We start from the raw sequence: 17653 nt of genomic DNA, 5'->3' as shown, positions 1-17653 counted from the left end.
TTTCATATAACACAACCTCATTATGGGAAGAGAATAAAGTGAGAAGGGGAAAGAAAAGGGAAAAAAACTCATACAGTTACCACTGCTGGTTAGCAGAACTTGCAATTTATGACCTGTGAAGAACATGGGGAAGTAGCTGAAAGTCAGGAGGGAAGAGTTACTAGCCATGACATCATTAACTCAGTTAATATAAAACTTTATATTTATACACTCACAATGGGAGACTTGTCTGTTGAACTGATGGTAAAAGGAGGGGGATCCTGCCTTGGTGTAAGTTGGCATGGTTCCACCTTGGATGGGTCAAAATATTTGCTGGCCTTTTGTGTGGTTTTGTCCAGGCCAGGAGATCCTCATTTCTGTGAGATAAGCATGACCTCTTCCTCTTAGCCTTTCAGGTTAAGATATGAGAGAGAGGATGTAAAATTTCTTGCTAGCCTTGTAGGTTGCAAGTAGCTTGAAGAAACTCAAGATGAAGTTTCCAGATTCTTTTGATGCATTGCTGACTGTTTTCAGGCACTTTGTCTCTTTCCTATATTCTGAACACTAAGCTGTTCATTAACAGGGAAGAAAGAAAAAGCAGTTTCCTCTAGTTAAGGCACTTAAACATATTTCTAAGATCCACAGATGCAACCCCCTGAATGGCCTGTTGAATTTGAGACTCTTAGCTCTCCCTGGAGGATATTAGGGGATCATCGTTCACACATCTAGCTTCTGTAATGATGAATGGGATTACTAGAGAAAATCCCCTTGTGCATTGGTGGATCTAAAATCATGTGGTTCTTTTGCCTGTGCACTTAGACTCCAATTCACAAAATAAAACAGCTGGACTAGTATAGGCAAGGCCAAGTTATCTGGGGGAGGGATACGTTATATTTTGATAGCAAAGCGGTCACAGCTTGGGCAGCATTTTGTGGTTTGTCCGAATCTGAGGTCATCTTGGTTTATGTGGGGGAAGGTCGTCACAAAAAAATGTTCTGAATAATGATTGTTTTAAAAGTTTGTGTCAATGTTCTTGTATTATATGTGACTTTGTGGTGCACCTTTCCTTCTGAAATTTTTTACAGTGTGTTCAGAACACCCCATGTCCTGGCCAATGTTAAACATAATAGCTTGTTAATTGAAAAATTATGGAGAAAATTGGTAGTCCTCTGTAGAATGAAATATTCCATGGACATGTGGAGTTAAATGCATGTATCCAAGGGGTGTGAAATAAGAAAGCAATTGTCTGTGACTGCAGGGAACTGTAACCCAGTTGGTAATATTTTTGGTTCAGGGAAGGTAGCAGGGAAGGGTGCCTTCACTTTTGAATATGGACAGCATTAGTATTGAGGTAGAGGATTCTCCTACCTACACGGTGAGTGAGCGAGAGTTGAGGACACATTGTCTTATGCAAAAGCTGATGTAAATGTAGCGATCTGTCCCATCCAAATGTAAACAGGAGGTGGCTGGGCAGATATTTCAGCTACTGACTAACTGAAACATCAACCGAGCTTCAGAGGTTAAAAAAATGTAATTTACCCTCCCGTAAGCAGAATGAGAATTCCATATGCATTCCCATCCCATGATTTTGAGTTAATCTTCCACTGGCTTGTGATTTCTGAGGAGCTATAGATTGAATCCAGGCACGCTAGCTAGCGAAGTCTAATTTCCAAATGGGGGGTATTTTTTGTTTGTTTTTTTAAATATTTTTTTTTCCCTTTCAAATTCCTTCAATACCAAAGGACAAATGGATTCTTGGGCACTAATTTAAAATACTGCTACTAATAATAACAACCTAACGTGTGCTATTTGCCAAAAGTTGAGAATCAGCAATGATGAAAGATGAAACTGCCCCAAGTTTCTTGGCAAAAGTGATGTAGGCAAATATTTCAAAGGTCATTTCAATTTTGAAATTTGCTTCCTTGGAGATTGTTCTGTGGTAACGTTTGCCTTCTAGATGTTATCAGAGAAGCACTGGAATTTCATAGTAACTGAAATTAAAGAATTTTAGGATGTAGAGCCTGGCCGTTAAAGATATCCCCTGTCCTGCTGTTCTCATTAGCCTTGCTAGTCTTACAGGCATTTGCTGATCAGTCCGGTTCTAGCATTTCTCAGTCAACAGGTTACATTGCAAACTCATAATATTCGGTTATCCCCATTCACTGATAACATGCCTGACTTTGGTCCTATTTGTCATCTGTTGGCCCTTCAATAAGCTTTTGTGTTTTTTAAATGAAAAAAAAAAAGGCAAACTTAAACCCAACTTTGCTTGTGTACTAATTGACTTTGGAAGTTAAATAGTGCTCTGTTATTTAACAGCAGTGCTTCAGTAGCACCGAGAGACCACTCAGACCAGGGCCCGGTATAAGCATTGAAAAAAATCACAGATACAGCAGAACCTGCCAGATGGCAGCTTGTGCAGCCCTAAACATTCCCTTTTTTGCATGGGAATAATGGAGACCTTGAAGAAGTGCTAGATAGAAGTGATAGATTTGGCAAAATGTGTCTTATGTAAGGAACAGTTACTAACAGCTGAAAACTTTTCTCTCCCAGCCTTATTTCTTCTCTGTATAGCAGGCCTACCCAACTGGTGTTTTCTGAGATCAGCTTAGTATCTGCCTTGAGGTCTGTTTATTTTTACCATGCTTCGTTGGGTAAGCCTCCCCCCAAATGTGCTTGCTCCTGACACTGTGTGCCACCTTCACTTACGGCATGGGAGCTGCTGTCCCAAAAGACTAGAAGAGCGGGCTGCAATGTGGAATGAGGGATTTCTGATGTGATCAGAGCTGTGTGTTGCTGTTGTAGACTTTGATTGCCCTGCTCTGGTTGGGGCTGGAGAGGACTTGCTTGTTTGAACACAGTGCTGGGTTTTGGAGAGCTTTCCTGACAGGAGGTTGTGCACTGCCTGATTGCTTCCCCAGGTTCTGTGCAATGTATTTCTTTTTCATGCTGAAACCAGCTTGTAAAGACTTGAAGTCTGCTATAGCTCAAGGGTAGCAATGTAAGAAAAGAAGTATCTTAAGTTTTCTGTGCACCTTTTGATGCTATCCTAATTTTAATGTTGCATAATATAGTTGCAGAGCATAAAACTCTTGTTGCTTTTGGTTATTAGATGAGTGCAGCAATTCTGACTTTATCCACTACTTCTAGTCTTGAATTCTGGCCTGTAGCTTACTGGGTAAGCATGAAGGCTATAACCCAAGCACTAGTAGGAAATTTATTTGTGCTTTTTCATGTGCACCTATCTTGAATCTCACTGCCACTCTCAGGAGCAGCATCATGAGAGCAGCTCTTGGTGTGTTGTGCTCTTGCAGTTGGCTGCCTCTCCTTGGGGTATCTTGTACCTCAGTGAGGGGGAAGTGAAATCTCTTTTCATTGGAAAAAGAGGGTTTATGTGAAAGCTTTAACTCGGAGAATGGCCTTTTGTAAGAGGCCATGAAAGGAGATGGCTGCAAGTTGACCTGTTCTCCTAGAAGTCATCAAGTGGCTACTCTGATCTCTAAATCAGAAATAGAGTGCCTATTTCTCTGAGCAGATGAAAATACCCCAGGGTACGGTCAGATTTCTAAGAAGTTTCAACACCTACTTACTGTGTTTCTTTCCTTATCTCCCTCCAGCAATCAGAGGTCATGTCGAACCCCTTTTTTCATGGAGTTGAGCCGCAGATTGAAAAACCCACTGCAGTAGTTTGTGAGCAGGTTTCTGTTTTGACTTTTCAATTTATATCGCTGAAGACAAATTTTATTAGTAAAATCTTGGGCAACTCAGCAGTGGATTTTTAGGCTCTGACTGGGTGCCTGGAGCTGCATTTCTTTGAACTGTCTTTTAGAGGAACTGCAGCTGTATAAATGGATGAAGACTGTGGAAAGAAACTATAAATATGGCTTTATTAAGGTGGGTTTTTAAATCAAAGTGACTTTTTGAAATATTTTAATGAACCTTAAAAACTATTTTCCAGTTCTTTCCAACAGCTATGTTACTTTTCAGCAACTGGGCGTGAGGGGGTTGTTATTGAGGGAACTGTGGCCATTGTATATATGGCAGTGGACAGGGCAGTGCCTTTTCCAGGAGACTCTTAACCTTGACTGGACAGACAACTTAAAATGACTGCGGGCTAGCATGCCTCTTCTGGTACTAATTTTCATTTTGCAAAATGTAGCCAAGTTTTACGGGGCTAGACAGATACTAGTGGGATGGTGTTGGGGGTTGAAGAGTGAGGAATTTGTGGGCATTTGAGACATTTCCTGTTGCCCTGCAGCTTTTTTCAATGGGCAGTGTTGGATTGTGCCTTACCAGGAATGTGACAAACTCACTCAATATATGTTTTCTTGCTAGAAGTTAATTGAAAACAACGATTTAGCACATAAAAAATGTGCTAGCATAGCTTGATGATGGTTTAGTGCCTTATATTCCCCTAATGTTCTTGTCACAGGTGGTTTAGACTCTCTTTGCTTAAGTACATGTGGCAGGTATCTGAAGTCCACAAGCCAACTGGTACTTTGAGTTGGCTGTCCTGGGAGTTAAACGTGGGTTCAGTAAGCACCACTGAACTTGTTTCCTTAGCAGCTGGGAGCTAATGAAACTGTAGAAGAAGCTCGGGCTTTGCATCAGAAAAGACACATCCATTCCAGCTTAAACACAGCTCCATCTCTCCATGTCTCGATGACTCCTAAGTTGGCTTCAGTGAAAACCAAAGGGACTTAGACTGAAACAGGGCAGCCAGAGAGTGGAGCAAGGGATAGGTGGTGATTGGAAAGTCAAGGCTAAACCACTGGCAGTTCTGTCTTGCTTGTTCTCTGTCATAAGGGCATGTCTCTGAGGAGAACACTGGACAAGGTTCTTCATTGAAGCCCAAGGCCATAGCATGAAGGAAATTGTTCAGAAAGCTTCTCAGTAGTAGTCCAAAGAGAGTAAAAATAGCTGTGATGGAAGCAGTTTTCCTCTCGGCACAGACACAAGGGTATGTGCGCATGTATACGCATCAGTGTAAATGAACGTGTAAAAGAAAAGGCACTGGAGTACATCATCCAGAGGTGGTCTGAGCTAGGATTTCCATTCAGCAGAGCCTGACACGATGAGGCTTTGTAGCAACCACAGTGTTCTGTTTCAGGAGGCAGAGAAGTTCCAGATACACTGTACCATCGTGGTAAAAATGCCTTTGTTTTTGGCATAAAGGTAACTACCCCTTTTTTTACTAAAGTGTCACATTTTACCCGCTTGCAGTTTCCTGCTTGTATATTTTGGCTTTTGACCAGGACCTTGGGCTATGTGTACTCATCTGGTTTTGATAAAACGTTGAACTTAGACAATACATCTTCTTGGACATTTCTTCCTGTTAGATTCAAGTGTGATACAAAGCAACCAGTACTTGATCAGTAGCAGACACTGTTTTTATCAAGCATTGTTGGAAGTTCATTAGCCATGAAAGGGTTGTAGAGAAAACTTTCTACAGCACAGACTAGTACAGGTAGGTGCTTCCTCTTCGGAGCCCTTCTTTTAGCCACTTTAGCAAAGCCCTAGGTTGTAAAGTATGGTGTTCTTTTGAAGTCCATATTCACGTACGAGGCTATAACATCTATTTGACTGGTGTTTATCTGGCTTCTTTTACAGTCTTGTTAGTCTGCTAAGAGAGATAAAATGCTTGTGAGATATTGAACAGTGGCAGATGAATGGGAGTAGCAACCTCATCGAAAACCATCTCCTTGTCCCGACATTTATGTAGCATTTAATGGACACGAGAATTTGCAATGCAGTAATATGTTGGGTAAAAAGCTGAGTAAAAATAGCGTTTCTCATGGTCTGCCCAAGGAACATATGTGACCTCTGTTACTATAGTGAGTCTGTCAACCTCCATAATAGACTTACTATCCCTAATATATGCAGGGAAAGATGTACCACATCCACATTTAGTAGACAGTGATCTAAAAAGTGAAGAGAGGTATTCATGTCACTGAAGTTCATCTGTCTGCCTGTCTCCCTGTGCATCTAGTGCTCATTTACACCAGTCATCTAGGCTTCTGCTTAGAGGAGGGGGAGGGGGAGTAGGAAGAGGAAGAAACAGGGATATCTCCAGAGAGTTGAGCATCCCTGCCTGATTTGCATGCCTGGCTTGGACTACGGTGTATTTCCACTGTCATCACATGGTGCAGCACTGTATTAGCGATGCTGTGTGAGCTTGGGATGTCTGCTATGTCTGTGTGTTAGCACCATCCCACATAGAGAAGTTGCCACAGGTACCAGTGTAGTTCTGCCTGCCAGCACAGCACAGCACCGCATGTAGCCTACTCTGCTGATGTGGGCCCAACAAACTGCTGGCGGGGTTACCTGCTTGTTACCTCAGGATAACAGCCTGCCCATGGCCCTTCCTATCATGCTGTATTTTCAGTGCTGTCATACTGGTAGGCATACGGTGTCCAACTCACAACACTCTTACAGCAGGAGTGGTTTGTATATGGGAGCATGCAAGCGAAATGGGTGATGGGTGAAACTCCATGGAAGCTATCCAATTAAGTAGTTTCTTGTGCTGTTGGAAAGCCTGTGTTGCACAGGAAGATAAAAGATACAGACCGCCATTGTTGGAGGTTTTAGCCTGACCTCAGGATCTGACAGACATGTTTATCCAGTATGAGAGAGGCTGGGAGGCACCATGCAGACCTCTTTGTTCTCAGCTTTTTTATCTCTTTATGTGTCATCTCCCTTCCTTCCTCTGGTGGACTGAGATGAAAGTTGTGTGCACCCCTCTGCAAGCTTCCTGACAGATCCAATTAAAATACCTCATTCTTGTAGCATATGCGAGGGTTGAGCCATTGAACCTATTCAACTGTACAGTTACAATCCTGGAGCTTTTTTTCTGTCCTGGTTCTGGGACTACAGGTATTCAGAATTGAGATTGAACACTTAAACATTTATGGGAATGGCTGGTAGAACTTAACATGGCTATTTGGTTTTCAGCAAATTTTTGCTCAATGTGGAACTGAATCTTGCAATCTTAAATACTGTACTCCAGTAAATAATTGTGGTAGAATCCCATTTAATTTGTATGAATTGCACCCCCTAAAATCCTCTAGGCTATTTGAACAGATTACAAGCCAAAAACCAGAGCTTTCTTCCTAATTTTCCAGCTGTGCAAATCCCTCCTTGGATATTAAAAAGACTAAGTCTTGTTATACATTTTCTGTCTCCTGTATCTTGACCAATTTGCTAGAATTATCAAAGATCTGGTTCTCAGAGTGTTGTAACTAACGAGTGTTTTTTTCATCATATCTTAATCCTCAAAGGCAAGAGATAACTCTCAAAGCAAGAGTTGAGTACAGTTTTCTCAGTGATACCGAAACACATGATATACTCCTGTTAGATCTGTCTCCAGGTCCTGAGATTAGAAGGTAGCTGACAGTGTTCATTAATGACACACAGGATGGGGGGGGAATCCTGCTTATACTCCCTGCATTGATTGTTCCACTGATTATAATGAGATTTTATTTTTGCTGGTACCATATGTATATGGAACAAGAAGAAATACTCAACAGAGGTTCCATTTTTTTGAAGTGTCACTCATCTAAGCCATCTCTGATTTAGAAAATGAAGTTGCTTTTACAGAAACCATACAAAACTGTTGTCAAGACTTATATGAAATACTGTTGTGTCCTAATAATAACTCCTAGCCGAAAAATCTTGGCATCCTGCAGTTTAGGAAAGGGTTTTAAAATTCACCTTCAGTTTTTGGGCAACAGGCAAAACATGTGGCTCTGTTTAGGAGCTATTTTCGTTAAAGCTTGACAATACAGGATGATAAAATACAGCTGCATTGTTTAAACTTTCAATTTAATTTCTGGTTTGTGTCCAAGTTGTTTCATCAATATGGCGCCATTCATTTCAAAACAAAGCTCTTGGAAGGGTCTCCATTACCCCACCATTGATCAAGAGGGTGTTAAAATGTAGAGCCTAATTATGCTTCTGGCCTGTTTGGAATTCCAAAATTGGATTTTTATAACTGTCAAATTTGCAATCAGGGTAACTTTCCATGACAATTAGTCAGAATTATTAGAGCTTTTGTTGCCAGGGAGTTATAACTAATGGTGGTGGTTCACTTTTCAAGGCTCTGTCAGTGTCAAAGGCAACATATATCTTGAAGAATAGCCATTTGACTACAACATTGTCTATACTTAACTGCACCCAAATGTCTACTACTGTTACAGTCATTTTTATCCATCCTCCAGGGCTGAGTTGTTGCCACAGCCTCCACTGCAAACTCTGCAGATATAATTAACTACTGAGTTCTGCTTTGTTGCAAAATGGGACTTGTGAAATTGTGACAGGAGAAAGTGCATCCTTGAATGTTTCACTCAAGCTTAGCTTGGTAAGAGCCGGTACTCAAAAGGCTATTAAGGCTGCTGATCTTGGTCAATTATTGCTTTGAATCTTTAAAATGAGCCAAATATAAATATCTATACAACCTGTCTGGATGAATGCTCTCTCTTCTCAGTCTGACTGATATCTCACAGTTTAAGCACCTACCTGTGTGTGTAATGTTGAGTATGCGCTGAACTTGAGCTATTTGCCCAGTCAGCACTTCCTTCTTGGTATAGCTCTAAAAAAGTTAAAAAAAAAAAAAATTAAAGGGGAAAAACAAAACAAAACATTTACAACAACAAATGAAAACAAATCCAAAGACATATTAAAGCTAATTGAGATATCTACCCTATGCTATCTTTTTCACTGTAGACCAGTTTTTTGCAGACACATAGTACTTTAGCCTGAATGCTGATGCATGAGTGTATGTGCTCACAGAAGAGCAAACACTTACAGAAAAGCTTTCCTTGCCTAGTGTGCAACATGTATTTTAGAGGCATCTGTTCAAGATGCAGATGACCTTCTGTTGGCCTGTTGATGTCAACAGATTTTTGTCATCAACTTCAAGCTTTAGATAAGTACTAACTGTAAGAGTGCTGTCTGATACTGGCAGACGATGACCGTGTGTTCATCTTTGTATTTAGTTAAATGAACCACTTTCCCGTGGCAGTTAAAATTTACCCCCTTTGCCATGCCTGCTATTCCTCCCACCCCTGCACTGCCCTTTCTATTCCACTGACTCAAGCATGTCTGCAGCCACATGGTTTAAGGAATCGATCTCCCTGAAAAATAATAAATGAGGTTTTTTCATATTGGGTTATTTTTCAGCTGTCTCTTTCCTATCTGGTGTATTGTCCATCTGTGAGGTGCAGACACACTCATTCTTAAAACAGAGGTGGTAACTTCTTAGACCAGTTAAGCTTAAGTAGTAGTGCTACCTGGTGTCAAACTATCACCTCTGTTTTTAACCAGGAAGCCAGAGCCTGCCTTTTTCTTTTAATACATACCTAGAACATCTCTGTGTCCACTGACACGTATTTACTTGAACTGTTGTGTGATCATTTTTGACAAAAAGATCTGGAATATAGTTTTATTGATACAGGGGCCAAGTTGTTCAAACCTCTAGTCCTGCAGAAAGTTTGCCGTCAAAGAAAGAGGGAATGTAATCAATTTTGTTTAATTAAATGAACCTAAACTAATTGTCAGCTAATAAAATAGTGTTGGTCAGCTCATAAAACAGAAATGAAGATTAAAAGAGTAGTTGCCATGAACAGGTGGTAACTCTGTTTCCAAGTTAGACCACATTACTCTCTGGCACAGGATCTCTGAGAATACCTCATATTCTAGGTTTTTTTTTAAAAATGTTTATGAAACTTATAAAATATAGGGCTCATTTTATAACCAATTTTCTATCTCACCTGCCAAGAGCAGTGGGGGTTGAGCCAGCACAAGGCGGATGCAGAGTTTTAGGCAGCTGTCCAGAAATGGATTCCCTGCACAGGGCTGTGGAATAGATTTCTACCTTTGATTGGCCTTTCTTTTGTAATTCCTGTGATTTAGTTTTCTCTTTCTTGTTGCTGTTACAGAAAAGACCTTGTAAACATTTTTTTGATGTCATTGATCTCAACCTGGCATTGTTGTGCAAAGGGAGAAACTTCCTATGCTGCACTGTGGATCCTGTCTAACTCTAGATGGATCTTGTGTTAGTAACAGGATTTCTCTGGATTTGGCCCCTTTGGATTTGTTGACTCTGCAGTTCTTGCAGAAGGCATAAAACATTTATCTAATTTTAACTGGAAAGGACTAAACTGGAATTTTTATCTGCTCCTCAAAGTAGAAGCAGAACTTGGTGGTTTGTAGTTGCTGTTAATGGTGGAATAATGAACGCAAATTCATTGCATAACAGTTATATTATTCAGTTAATAGTGCAAAACTATGTGGTTCTGAGAACTTTGTTATGGCTTGCAGTTAGTTTGAATGCTCTGTAGTGATGCAAGGCTTTCGGCACCGAAGTGACTTGTTGCACTGTCTGTAACTTACATCTCATACCCATTTTCTGTGACCACCCATTCCCACAAATCTCATGCAGGATGCATTTGGTTGCTCTTATGTTAAATCCCCAAACCTGGCAGAGCACTGAAAGACTAAATTAATTGTCTCTTCCACATCAGTCCTCCTCTTTCAGAGAGTACAATGATAAACCAATGTGCTGCATTGATACAGCTCTTTGGGGTCCTGGCTGCAATGACAATCTCAGCTAAAAGGGCTCGCTTCAGGAGAACTCCCCACCTGAGAGTTTCAGCTGTGAGTGCACAAGACAAATGCTGTGTGACCTCGTAGCCCCAGCACCTTGTTTGGGGGCTTTACCTGCCTTTAATTTTCTGTTACGTATTGCTTTGGAACCTCAGGTTGGCCAAAGTTGGCCTTAGGGTTTTAAAAAGTGAAGTTCGCCTCTTGCTTCTCTGTGCTCCTCTTGCATCTGATGTTCCCTTCCCTGATGTGGAGGGCAGGTGCTGTGGTCCAAGATAACCAATTTCTAGGCTCTCTGAGACTTGCCTGTGATGCTTCTTTGGGCTAGTAGCTAACCTGGATAACTGAGCTTTCCTCTGCCTTCTCTCAGAAGGCAAAGGATAGGAGTTCCCCTAGCTGGCTGTCTTGGGGAGGTGGGGAAGGTGCTGGAGCTGCGTCTCAATTCTCACCTGCAGTCATGTGTCTGTTGTAGCAAAGACAGGGAGAAGAGTAGTTTTGACTTGTCTTACGTGAAGCAGGGCACTGCCATGGCTTAAGACAGGTTCGTTACCTGTAGCAAGAGGTACCAGAGTTAGAAACCCATCAGATTTGGAAGGGCCAGGAGCTGGAGTATCTAGAGAGAGGTTTCTGTGGGAGTCCAGGACTCCCCTGTCTGGCTCCTGCCAAGTTTGTTTGGGAGGTTGCAACTGATGCTCATGAGGAAGCCAAACTGGCCCTGGCCATGCAACACGCAACAGGAAAGTCTCAATAAGTACCGTGTTTTCTATCTTTGCACTTAGAGTAATGCTCAGATCCAGCCAGGTTGCTGCCCTGGCTTAGGATGTGTCCTAGATCCCCACTTGCCTGCTCTCTCCTCTGCAGCCAGAGTTGAGGTTGCAGTCCATGCTGACATAGCTTGGATTCAGCTGGCACCAGTAACGCTTGCAGGAAAGGCAGCAGCATGGCCATCACCTTCTCCCTACAGGATTTCCCAGTGGCAGGCATTGCCTCCTGGCTCCCAGTGCTTGAGTTGGTGGGGCTAGAAGTGGTGTAAGTGGTGTGAGTGGTGCAGCACATGCTGTGGTTGCTCATCTGAGCAAAGCCATGGTGGGGCCTTATGGGAACATCCCCTTGGGTCCCTGTTCTGATTTGCCATGTCCCTGCCGAATGAGCTTCACTTGAAACCCAAATCTTGGGTTAAACCAGCTGAAAACATTCCTCACACTGGCAATCCTGTGAAGGGCTTGGAGGTAGGTCTGTCTGAGACAATTTCTTTAAGAAAAAGGGAGTAAGATAGGGTTGGTGTCCATTCAGGGCAGTTTTCTGTTCATCCACATGTCCCATGCTTGCCCAACATTATGGAAACAGCTGCTGGGAGTCATACCAGCAGCCAAGTCTCTATTTATTTCCCTCAAAGGATAGGTTTAGGAGGAATGTAACACTGGTGACTGTGGGACCAGACTTGGCTCATTATCACTGCTTGTGTGCTTTAAACCTTGAAGGGACACAGAAGAGCTGGAGGAATATTAAAGCATCAGCCCTCCAAAGGAATCTGTGTGGGTTTTAGTGAGTGTTTGAGTCTCTTAAGGGACTCCAGGCCTTGTCCAGATTTGCACCGGTGTCGTTGCACCAATATCTCCTGTTCCTCCCTGTGAAGATGAGTAGGAGGACAATAAGCAAGCCTGCTGCTCAGCTTTCTAGGCATATGTGCAAAACCATCTAGGACCCCAAACTAACAAAAACCATATTAAAAGCAATTATCTGATCTTGTTTGTTTGTTTTTAATGTGATGTTTCTAGACACTGGTACAACAAACACTCTTGTAAAATCTTGTAACAGTTGTTTGTAGTTAGTATCTTCAAGATGATTTTATGTGTGCTGATCATGACTAATATACATCACTTCAGCGTGACCGTCATCCTCCACTGCTGTGGGAGATTTTTGGTACTAGGACAATTATTTCCTCAGCTTGTTTAGCATTTTTCTTTTTCCTTTTTTGCCTTTCTATGCAAGAAAACACAGATACTGTTCAGTCATATATTGTGCTTTACAGATGAAAGTGCTTTGTGGTTCACAGACTTAAATAATTAGGTCTTTGCAGGCCTCAGAGTGGTTTACAAAGGCAGCTAGAGTCATATTCTCCAGTTTTACACTTGGAGATAGAAAAATCTCTAGAGGCAAGGTTAACCAGCCCAGCTCACAAACTGGCCCTGGCAGAGCTGGGGGCAGACAACCCCTCTGAAGTGTACTCTGGTTTTCTAAACATTAGGAGATGCTGCTATGCCCATACTGCTAAAGGCCTTCCCCCTCCCCCCGACTTGATTCTTTCTCTTCTTGTTGTCACAAACTTGGTTTTTAGCATATGCACCAGCCGCTGGGAAGGTGTCAGGTTCTTCTTCCCGTGGCTCAACCAAAATGACGGCAGCTGCTCTCCCTCTTTGAACCTGGGATCATTTTTTCCCCATAGTGTGCAACTGAGGCAATGACTGCCGTTATCAAAAAAAAACCAAAAAACCCCCAACCAAACCAAAACCAACCCCAAGCCCTTTTTACATTCAACCAGAATGGATTGCTGCAGCCTGTTTCATTCAGTAGGTTTTTCTGTGGTTGTATTTCTTGGAAGCATCATCTCCAATAGAGGCACGGGGCTCTTTTACAGGCTTATTTCAGCACTTTGAGAGCACGAGTATGTGCGTCTGTGCATGCATGTCTTGCTGTGGGTGGGAAGGGGGGAGTGCTGGCAAGAGTGCAAACGAGCCAAGTGGGGAGAGTGAAGGCGCTTTCATTCCTTACCAAGTTTTGCTCCACAAGCTGAGTAAACTTTTTCTCTGCTGAACCAATGCTGTACAGGGTGAGGGTTTGACACGTTCCCAGTGATAATTGCCTTGTCTCCCCCCCGCAGGTTCATCTGGCCGCCAGCATGGTTACTTTTCCAACCAGGACCGTAAGTGGGCAACACAAACATCACGGAAAAGCAGAGCCTAAGAGCAAAGTGGGGTGCACTCCTGGGTGGGGGGCCATGGCAGCCAGGGATGCCCTTTGGTTGTGGGGGGAGGCATACGGGAGGGGGTCTGTGAGTCTCTGCTTGCTCTTTGCCTCAGTTTCCCTCAACTAGCTGGAGGGCAAGGAAAAGGGGAGCCGGAAATGCCCCCGCTCTTCTCAGGTTCAGGGAATTGCCTAGTCAGCACCCGATGGGCATCTGGGAAGGGCCGTCCTGTTTAGACTTTTCTCATTTTTCCTTGGGTTAGTGTCTGAGAGGGGACACCAGGCTCCACAGACCCTGTGTCTGCCCCAGGGTGCCCGTTGTGGTCTCTTCCTTGCAATTAAAACTCACCTCCCTGTTTTCTCTGACCTGCTAATGCTCCTTATCAATCTGGGGTTGGTATGTTGAGAAGAGTCAGAAAGGGGGTCGGCTTGCTGAGGTGAGTGCTGCAGAGCTCTCAGAGGGAAGGTGGCTGTGACCTTGTTTGCAACTGCAGGCTCTCCTGTGAGGAGAGTTCATCAGCCATTGGCATCCAGCAGCCTGGTGCCTCCTCATGTCCGTTTCTGTGACACTCATGTTGTTGTCTCTGAACAGCCTCCCCTGAGAAAACTGAGATGGTTTTAAAGGTTGAAAGTGAATGAGAGCTTATTTGTTGCTTGCCAGTGCATGAACTGTATCTCTCCAAGCTGACGGTAAAAATGGCTTGAAAGTGCTCTGGTGCATGTGCAAAAGCCCAACCAAGGTTTTAAATTCAACTGTATATCTCCAATGATGGTTAATCAATAAAAAGCAGGAATTTACATGGGAGTCTTTGTACCTGATGGCCATGTGCAGATTTTGTGGTAAATGAAAATCATGGGACCTTAGAAGCAGCACATATGCTGAGCAGATGAGTTACTCCAAAGCGCTGGTTTTGTGAAAGCAGCGGTATGGCAAGGGTATGAAGTGCTTGCACTGATCTGCCTCTTTGTTCTCCCTGCTGAACACATACTCAGCAGAAAAATAAGCGTCCCATAGCCCAAAAGCTCCTATGAAGCCTTAAATTAGGACAAGCATCTGCCTTTCTGCCCCTACCTCTATTGCAGACATGTTTCATGCTCTAGATGCAGTTCCTCTCTCTTTGTGTGCTCTGCCTATGGATGTTACAGAACATGCCTCTGATTCCTCATTAACCGCAGTTGTTCAGTGTAGAATCAGCCGTTCGTCCTGGGCACACCTGGAGCAGACAGTAGCCAAGCAGGACAGAGATGGCACCCTGGGAAGGCTGTCTCTCGAACCAGCAGTGCTGCATCCCTTGGGTAGGACCCTGAAACTGAAGATGCCCAACACCTATTCCCAGCTGTGGAGGCCAGAGGGTATTTGGAGTGCATAATGACTTCAGGTCTTTCCTTGAAATTCTTAGTTCTTACTGTATCAGGAAAAAATCAATGTCTGAACAGACAAGTCAGTCCCAGCCCCTCTGGGAGAGAAGGAACCTTCAGTTCTTGTTTCTATCCTTGTTCTCTTTCATATTCTTTTCCATGGTTGGGTGTGCTATTGTTTACTCCTCTCTGTTACTTGGACATGTCTTGGCACATGAATGCACTTATCGCATTGACTCTCATATTGGAACTGCCGTGCAGAGGAACTACATGACATGTCCAAGGACACGTGGGAAAGCATTTTGTCGGCAGGAGTTGCATCTAAATCTTCTGCATTCCTTATTATTGCTCCTGCCACAGGCTAGTCTGGTTTCTGGATTGTCTTTTTAAAGTGGTGATTTGTTTCCTTGGTCTCTCTTCACTTTGTGCTTCGGTTTCTCCCTCGGTGGCTGTGCCCTTTTCAAAATCTGCCCTGTTCCGTGTCCGTAGAGGGCAGGAATAGTCCTGCCCCCTGCACATCATGGCCCTCTGAGGAGACAAGATATTATATTACTTTAAAATGTGGCTTACTCCATTGCACGCTTCCGTGCACCTTTAAGGTTTCATCTAGGCAAAATCTAACTGATGCTATTATCCTTCTGATAACCTGACAATGGGGGTTAGAGAATATTGGCTGGGTTTTTATAGGGGTTTTTTTTTTTGACTGTGCAAGGAATCCTCCTTATCAGCAATTTGGCCTAGGATTCTTCTAGTTGTCCTGTGTTTGAAGAGGTTTCCTGCTATGGTTTGCTCTTAGTCATTTAGCTTCCAAATCCTACACTGCTTTTTAGGATGTAGGCTAAACTCTTTGGAAGTATGGGGCCAGACAGCAAGGCAGAGATGTATGGCCTGGAGCGTGGTTGGGCCTTGCTCTCTGAGGTCTGGGGAGGGGAGGTGACTATTCTGAAATGAACAATGAAACACGCAGGAGAGATTCCACAACTTTCCCGGAGACTAGATAAAAAAAATTGTGCAGTGTAGGGTGTATGTGGTACCGAACGACATGAGGATTTGCTCTTCTCCTTTTTAGAAGGAAACATGCCAGATAAGTAGAGAACAGATAGACTGAGGGCAGGAGCACTGTAAAATCAGCTCCTTCCAAATGCAACGTTCATTAACTTTGATATAGGCAGGACCAAGAAGGAATAATGGAGAGCTAAAAGTTAGGTCTGTTTTAAATTGCAGTAGAGATCTGGCTGTGGATGCTTTTCTATCTTTTCAAGCTAAAGAAGTTGAAAATTTTCTAATGCAAGTGCCTGGATTACTTGAATTTTGTCATGGGCCTACCCCTTGATGATCTGCATCCCAATACCTTGGGAATGTCACTCCAGGCATCTGGCCCACTGTCTTGGGCAAGGTGGGAAGGTAATATGGTGTTATGCTTATGTACTGAAGTGCATCAGAAGTGTGAGTTGCTGCTGTATTTCTAGAAGGTATAGAAAAGGCTGTCTGTTTTCTGTAACGCTGTGACATTCCTCGTAGGCTCATAAGCATTACAGTATAGAGAGATCTGCAGATGCTTCTGGCCACACTCAGGCACTTTCAACCCTACCCAAGGTGGATGTCTCTACCTGGTGTTTCCTATTGGCTGTTTCTAAATATTCAGCCCGTCAGAAACTTTAGTTTCAGGGACTAAAGTGGAATTTAAACTATCTGAATATAGTCCTTTGTGTCAAATCAAATGATTTGTTAAAGTGAGGCCAGATTTGCGGGGAGAATCAATCTTTTTTATTAGATCAACTGATGTAGAAAAAGCAGACAAACTTTCAGGCATATTAACCCTTCTTCTGGCCTGCATTTGTATTACAAGAATGGAGGGACCTGTCTACCAGGGGAGACTGTTCTTTAGGATATTCATTCACACCGACTATTCCTCAACAGTCTTGGTCTGAATCCAGACATGGGTGATATTTTTGGGCATGCTTGTACACTTTTTTGGGGGAAAGACTTGTCTCCCTCTGTGTTTGGACACTAGATGTTACTACACAACAAATAATGGGCCCTGTTCTGCAGCTGACTCATTGTGCAAGTGTGGGGCTAATTACTGAATCCCTCTGTGCCTCAATTTCCATCTGTAAAATGTCACAGATGCCCACCATTCATAAATCGCTTTCAGATTTCCAGATGAGGTGCTGTGTAAGTGTAGAATAGCGTTAGTTTATGCATATTGTGCTAGAGTATAATATAAACCACATGCAACAGAAGAGCCTCACAGATGTGTCTCTCTCAACTGCAAAAGGCAAGGCCTGGGCTGATGATTTAGCACAGCACTAATTGGGCTAAAATAGGAGATTGCTTTTGTACTGATGCAATTGTCACCATTGAAGTCCTCATTTACCAACAGTTTTTGGAGATAGCCCAGTGATTTCCTATTGAGGAAAACTGTAGTGTCTTGGGTTTCGAAGCATAGCAATTTATAGCAAACGTCGACATTTTTATAGCATCCCCCATGCTGGCTGTCCTCACACTTCTGGAAGGGGACTTTTTCATTGTTTATTTTGAATGTGCATCTTGCTTGGCCTGTATCTGCACTTAGCACTTTTTTGCTGCCTGCAACCTCTTGGGCATATCCTAATCTCAAAGCAGAGGCATTTGACTGAGTCATTTCCATTGCCATTACTCTGTGTTGCATACACAGGAATCCCCATTTATTGATAAGAAAGCTGTTCCTGTGGCTGCAAGCAAATAAGTGCCTGGCAGCTGTTCAGCATTA

The 17653-nt window shown here is 43.0% G+C and overlaps 1 protein-coding gene across 7 annotated transcripts in view; it reads left to right on the top strand.

Moving 5' to 3' along the window:
- Window positions 1-17653, top strand: part of COL26A1 (collagen type XXVI alpha 1 chain) — a 182096-nt gene that overhangs the window by 107982 nt on the left and 56461 nt on the right. For 5 of the 7 annotated variants that reach the window (XM_052804509.1, XM_052804515.1, XM_052804513.1 and 2 more), the window contains exon 4: window positions 13460-13501. The exons of the other annotated variants lie outside the window; for them this stretch is intronic. In XM_052804509.1, coding sequence (XP_052660469.1) covers window positions 13460-13501 — 42 coding nt within the window. The remainder of the gene's footprint in view (window positions 1-13459; window positions 13502-17653) is intronic. 7 annotated transcript variants of the gene reach the window in all.

This window comes from Harpia harpyja, chromosome 12 (genome assembly GCF_026419915.1).
Source record: "Harpia harpyja isolate bHarHar1 chromosome 12, bHarHar1 primary haplotype, whole genome shotgun sequence".
NCBI lineage: Eukaryota > Metazoa > Chordata > Aves > Accipitriformes > Accipitridae > Harpia > Harpia harpyja.
The sequence above is the reverse complement of the archived record's forward strand: the minus strand, read 5'-3'. Positions and strand labels throughout refer to the sequence as shown.